The 6,297-nt window shown below is 42.3% G+C and overlaps 1 protein-coding gene across 2 annotated transcripts in view; it reads left to right on the top strand.

The window, feature by feature from the left end:
* Window positions 1–2,570: 2,570 nt before the first annotated feature.
* Window positions 2,571–6,297, top strand: part of Cdkl2 (cyclin-dependent kinase-like 2 (CDC2-related kinase)) — a 35,555-nt gene continuing 31,828 nt past the window's right edge. The window contains exon 1 of one of the 2 annotated variants that reach the window (XM_013502778.1): window positions 2,571–2,788. In XM_013502778.1, the coding sequence (XP_013358232.1) occupies window positions 2,621–2,788 (168 nt within the window). In that variant the 5' untranslated portion in view covers window positions 2,571–2,620. The remainder of the gene's footprint in view (window positions 2,789–6,297) is intronic. The other variant, XM_005401320.2, reaches the window with a different exon arrangement.

Genomic DNA, 6,297 nt, shown 5'->3' with positions numbered 1-6,297 from the left:
GGCGCGGTGGGATCAGACGGGGGCGCTGGGCTCGGGTCAGGTCCGGGGTGATCTGCGCAGGGTGTCCTGGGCAGGCGGGGCTCGCTGTTCCTCTCCTCACTCCCATTTTTGCGGGCTGAGGGCGCCAGTTACACTCCCCCACACACATACGCTGGGGTGGGACCCGGGGCCTTCCCCCTGAGCTCCATCCTCCATCCTTTTATGAGTTGATTTTGAGACAGGATCTCGCTGAATTGCTCAAGCCGGCTCCCACTTGTGATCCTCCTGCCTCAGCCTTCCAGAGTGCTGCGATCACAGGCCTGTGCCTCCACACCCAGGCTGAAACAGAACGGCAGGACAAATGAAGGAGGGGCGGGTGGACTTACATCGAGACTTTTTAAAAATACGAACATTGTATTAAAAATAGCTGATAGAAGTTACCCAAGTAGAAGTTAAAACATCAGATATGTGGAAAGGTAGTGTCTGGAACCCTGCTGGGTAAATAGCTGGTGGTAGGACAACCTGCTATCAAAACAGGTAGTAGAACCACGAGAGAATTTGAGGTAGTGATGACTGGGATTGTTGCATCCCCGCCCCAGTCACTCTTGCGGTTCTGCGTGCAAATGCACATTAGGAACATGTACTGTGTGTAGCGGGACCTGGGACATAGCTCCGTGCTAGAGCGACGCCCATGCAGTCCCACCCCCAGAGTGTGTCTGGTGAGCCCACAGGTTAGTGCCAAGGACGTGTTACTGCCCTGCGGTATCATAGTTTGCTGCAATGAAAAGCGTCTGTTTTTGTCTTTGCTATCAGTTTACCAACAGAGACGCAAGTAAACCAGCAAGGCAGTCCGTGATCTGGGTGCATTAGTTTCAGATTGCTGTAGTACACAGTACAATGGCAGAGTTTTTATGGGTGTTTTTTTATTGTCAGGCTGAAAAGAAAATTCACCCACCAACCATCATTTGCAAGGCATAAAGTTACCAGAAGCCACCAAAACCCCATGGTTGCCCCAAACCACTGAAACCACATTGGGCTTAAAGGCAATATTTTTTATTCGTAGCTTCTGGAACTTAATGTTGTGGATGTTGTTGTGTGGTTTGATTTTTTTGGGACATGGTCTTACTATGTAGTCCAGGCTGGCCTTGAACTTTTGGCGATCCTCCTGCCTCAGCCTCCCGAGAGCTGGGGTTAGGGGGTGTGCCACCATGCCTAGCTGGAATTTAATTTTAAAATCAGGATTGTAACAATAAATTTAACTCTGAAGTTGTAGCTTATAGTTTTTATATGTCATGGCAACCAAACATGAAAAAAAAATGTAGCTGTATTTGGACTAAAATATTTTACATGTATGTGTTGGTGGGACTGATCCTTAAGGTCTCACACATGCTAAGCATTTGAGCTACATCATCCATCCCCTGCCTTGCAATAATTTTTCTGTGCCTAAACATGCTTAAATGTATGCATAAACGTGGTGCATGATATGGTTACTAGACCTTCACCAATCACTGGTAAAACAGGACAGAATCCGTTGTGATTGACTTTATTCAGAAAATGGCATTTAAAAGAACGAAATGTTATATAAAAGATGTAAAAGAATTCTAACCACAAAATTCAAATTACTGTACTATGGTGAGTAATAATTAGCAGGATTTTTGAAACAAGCGCTGTATTGGTGTTACTAATATTTAATTTCTGGGGCCAGGAATATAGCTCAGTGGTACAGTGCCCGCCTAGGAAGCATGGGGTCATGAGTTTGATTCCCAGTACCAAAAAAAAAGATATTCCAACTAATATTTAATTTTCTTAAAAATGCTGCGTGTATAATATGATGTTATTGGTTTTATTTTGTAACTACAGATAGTAGTTAGTATTGTAGGAAAATTACAGAAACATGTATCAAAGATTCCGTGTTAGTTTGGTAAATAATTATTTTGTGATCAAATATTTTTTCTGGTTGAGTAGGTAGTACATGCAATTTCCAATGTGTTTTCTATTTATTTTATTTTATTTTTTGGGTTTTTTTTTTTTTTTCCAGTACCAGGAATCGAACTCACGACCTCGCGCTTGCCAGGCAGGCGCTGTGCCGCTGAGCTAAATCCCCAGCCCCTCAACTGTGTTTTTTAAAGCCTGGTGAAAAAATATTTTGGATTTCATTAGAATGGAATTCCACTGTGCCTTTTCACCTTTTGAGTGGAAAAGAATTGTGCTTTTCTAGTGAGCTGAGCTAGTATTGCTTTATCTAAACTAAAAACATTGGATTTTGTTAATACACCATGTAGTAATTTAAATTTAATGAGTTCAGTTCCTTTGCCACATCTTTCATGCGATATGTATGATTATTTTGAAAACATAGCTTAGTTGTAAAAATGCTAAAGAACTGTGAGTTGGTACAGATAGCCACAAACATTCACTGCTCTAAAATATAACAAGAGGAAGAATCGGCCTGGGGAGATAGCTCAGCAGCACAGCACCTGCCTGGCAAGCACAAGGTCCTGAGTTTGATTCCCAGTACCCCCGCCAAAAAAAGAGAGGAAGAACTGATTTTCTGGGAGAGTGGGGGAAATGAATAAACTCAACAGTGGTGACTCTGTATTTTGGTTTCCACAGCAAGAAAAATTCCTCTTGCTTTTAAATTAAAATGGAAAAATATGAGAACCTAGGCCTGGTGGGAGAAGGCAGCTACGGAGTGGTGATGAAGTGTAGAGATAAAGACAGCGGAAGGATGGTGGCCATAAAGAAGTTCTTAGAAAGTGACGATGACAAAATGGTTAAGAAAATTGCCATGCGTGAGATCAAGCTACTGAAGGTGAGTAAATGAGCTGTTTCCTGATCAAGATGAACTGTACAGTTGTAGAAAAAATTACTGTCTTTGTATATGTTTTGTTTTATAATTTTTAAGATATAAACTTCTTTTCTTGGAACAAGAAATAAAAATTTCTTAAATTTAAAAATTTCGTGATGTGCCGGGCATGGCAGCTCACACCTGTAATCCCAGCACTTGGGAGGCTGAGGCGGGAGAATTGCTGTGAGTTTGAGGCCAGACTGGGCTACAAAGTGAGTTCAAGGCCAGCTTGAACTGCATAGTGGGACCCTGTCTCACAAAGGCCAAAAAAAAAAAAAAAAAAAAAATTTGTGATGTAAAAATTATTTTAAAAAATATTTGTTTCTTTTTCTTATCTCTTACCTGTGTTGGCACCCCAAGGATGCCAGGGTCACTTAACCTCAGGGTGCTCAGCCCTCTGCAGGCAGCTGCCTCTGCATGAGGTCTGTGACTCCTTCCAGGCAGGGGTGCATCGCGGTCAGCCTAGGCAACAGCTCCAGGGTCCGTGCTTCCCAGGCTGTGTGTCAGTGGGGCCACCTGGGGCGTGCAGTTTTCCCCAGCAAGCAGTGCGCCCAGGTCTCTGGAAACCCGTTGGAGACTCCACCTGGAACTTTCCAAGATCCCTTACCCCTAGAGGGACAGCAGGTGCGTCTTTCACAGCGAGCCACAACACCAGTCCTGGAAACTAGAGACAAAACAAAGGTCCCGTGTGCCAGCCAAGGGCCCGCTTGTCATCCTCTCTGCTGTGTGACTTTTGGTTTATATTTCATTTTCCTTCCTATTCTGGTTGATTTTGCAACTCTTCCCAACTTGTTGAAATAGATCCTCACTTTTTCCATTCGCAGCACCCCCTTTCTGATATACTCAAAGGTATACATTGCCCAGTGCAAGCGTCCCAGGCAGCATGTATATCCACAGTGCAGGAGTCCTTTGGTGTGTATCCCAGAAATTTGATTATTGTTTCAAAATATTTTTTCATCTTCATTGTAATTTTCTTGATCTGAGTTATTTAAAAGTTTCTTTTAAAAATATGGTTCTTAATTTTTCAAACATGTTGAAATTTTCTGGGCTTTTTCTTCCCCTGGTTAGTTATTTATGACACAGCTGCTCTGTGATCTGAGTGAATACTATAGAAGAATATGTTTCTTTGAAATTTCTTGATATTTGGTGTAGAATGTAGTCAACTGAAAACTTCTTATGTTCCTCAGAAGTATTCTGTGGATGGCCCTTAGGTCATATTTGTTAATTGTGTTGTTCAAATCTTCTATTTTTTTTATGTGGGTGGGTGGTTTGAGACAGGGTCTTGCTATGTAGTTCAGGTTAGCCTTGAACTCATTATGTAGTTCAGGCTAGTCTCAAGATCCTCCTGCCTCAGCCTCCCAAGTGCTGGGGTTACAGGTGTGTGCCACCATGCCAATTAGAATTGATCTTAATTATGGTGTAGGGCACAGTCAAATCATGTGGATTTGTTTTCCTTATGGATGTCCTGTTGTCTAGTAAATTTTTTATTAAAAGTACCATCTTTCCTCCATTGTTCTGAATGGCCCTTTTGCTAAATGTTCTTATAGGTAGGTGTAGCTCTTCTCCTCTTTATTCTGTTCTATTGCTGTATTTGTCTAAATTTGTGCCACTATCCCATAGTCATATTTATTCTAGTTTGTAGGTTTTTATATCTGGTAGGACGAATTTTGTCTTTCTTCCACAAAATTATCTTGGTAATTTTTGTCCCTTTGCATTTCCATATACATTTTAGAGTCAGTTTACTAATTTCCACAAAAAAAGCCTAGGAATTTTTTTGAGTACGTGGATCAGCGTGGGGAGAACTGATTTCTTTATATGCCTGTATGTCTTCCACAAGCATTGTATCACCTCCTGGTAGAGGTCATCTTGTCTTAAGATACACACTGACCCTTCCTGCCGTTACTGCTTTGTGTTCTTTGGTGTGAGTGCATCCCTGTGGCAGTCATAGCTGGCTCCTCTGTTCTGTGCAGTCCAGCAGCCTCTGTTTCCAGCTGGAGCTGTTTGTTTACATACGGTTAATGTACAGCACATATTCATATGTTTGGGTTTATGTTTATTGTTTCTTCCTGATTCCTTTCTATATTTTATGTTTTTTAAAATTCTTCATTCTTTCACCAGTCTTTTAGGGATTAGGTAAGATGTCGTAGTAATCATTTCGTTCCCAAATGGCCCTTCTGCAATGCAAGAGTCCTGGAAATGTGAACTCTGCTTACCCCTTCCTCACTCTTGTCTTTGCCCTGCCTGGGATTTCTGTTTCACTGCTGGCTGCATTTTAACTCTGCAGTTATTTGATGTATCCTTCCCCTGTGCCTTCACTCTTCCCTCCGTGTCTGAGCTTCACTAGGATCATTTCCTTTGGCCTTAAAGTATATCTTTTTTTTTTTTTTTTAAAGCAGGTATGCTGGTAAGGAATACTGCTTCTGTTAAAGAGAATTTTTATTCTGCTTTCTGTTTAAAATGTCGTGTGAACAGGATGTAGAACTCTGGGTTGGGGATTTACGGTTTTTGTGATTAGATTCCACTCTTTCGCCAGCTCCCACTGCTTGTGTTGAGGAGTCAGCTGTCAGCCTTACATTTTCTGTGTTTTGTTTTATTTTATTTTTCGGCAGGGTCTTGCAATGTAGTCTGCTCTTGAACTTCCTGTGTAGCGCAGGCTGGCCTAGCACTCAAGGGCTCTGAAGTTCTAGGGTTGCAGCCGTGCACCACCATGCCTGCTTTGTTTAAATGTGTTATCCAGAGGAGCCTCAAACTCCAGACCTCAGGTGACCCTCCAGTCTTAGCTGGGACTAGAAATGCACAGCACGATGGCCAATTTACTGGGTGTCTTGCTGCTGGGCAACTTGAACCACCAGTGGTACATGCATGACTATCCCATTGGGCAGCTTGTACCACTGGTGGTACAAATGGATCTAATCACTTTCACCGGTCTTTTTACTAATAAAATTTTTAAAAAGCCACCCAGTGGACAGTCATGCATTTACCACCAGCAGGAACATGTTGATATCCTTTTTTATTCTGGTGTTTTAAGGTTTTATCTTCAGCTGGTTTTTAGCAGTTTTCTCATACTGTGCCCGGGTTCAGTGTCATTGTCTTTCTCTTGCTTTGGTTTTGCGGCTTGTGCATCTGTAATGGCAGTTATTGTTCTTAGGAAACGCCTAGCTATTCTTGCTTCACCGTCCCCACCATCCCCTTCCTCTCTTCTCCCTGGAAGAATTCACCTTTGTGTACAGACCTTACCAGAAGTCTCTTGTTCTCTTCTGGGTTTTTCCTCTTTTCCCTTGCAGGCTTTGTTCTAGATTTTTTCCAACCTGTCCTCTACTTTAGTATTGCTTCAGCCACCCCTAATCTGTTGTTAACTTCAGCTTCTGATTTACTGAGTTTTCTTTTCTTTTTTTCTTTTTTTTGGTACTGGGCATCAAACCCAGCCGGGCATGGTGGCACATGCCTGTAATCCCAGCACTCGGGAGACTGAG

The sequence above is a fragment of the Chinchilla lanigera genome, unplaced genomic scaffold, assembly GCF_000276665.1.
Source record: "Chinchilla lanigera isolate Chin_1 unplaced genomic scaffold, ChiLan1.0 scaffold00073, whole genome shotgun sequence".
Lineage (NCBI taxonomy): Eukaryota > Metazoa > Chordata > Mammalia > Rodentia > Chinchillidae > Chinchilla > Chinchilla lanigera.
This window is presented reverse-complemented; position numbering and strand designations above follow the sequence as displayed.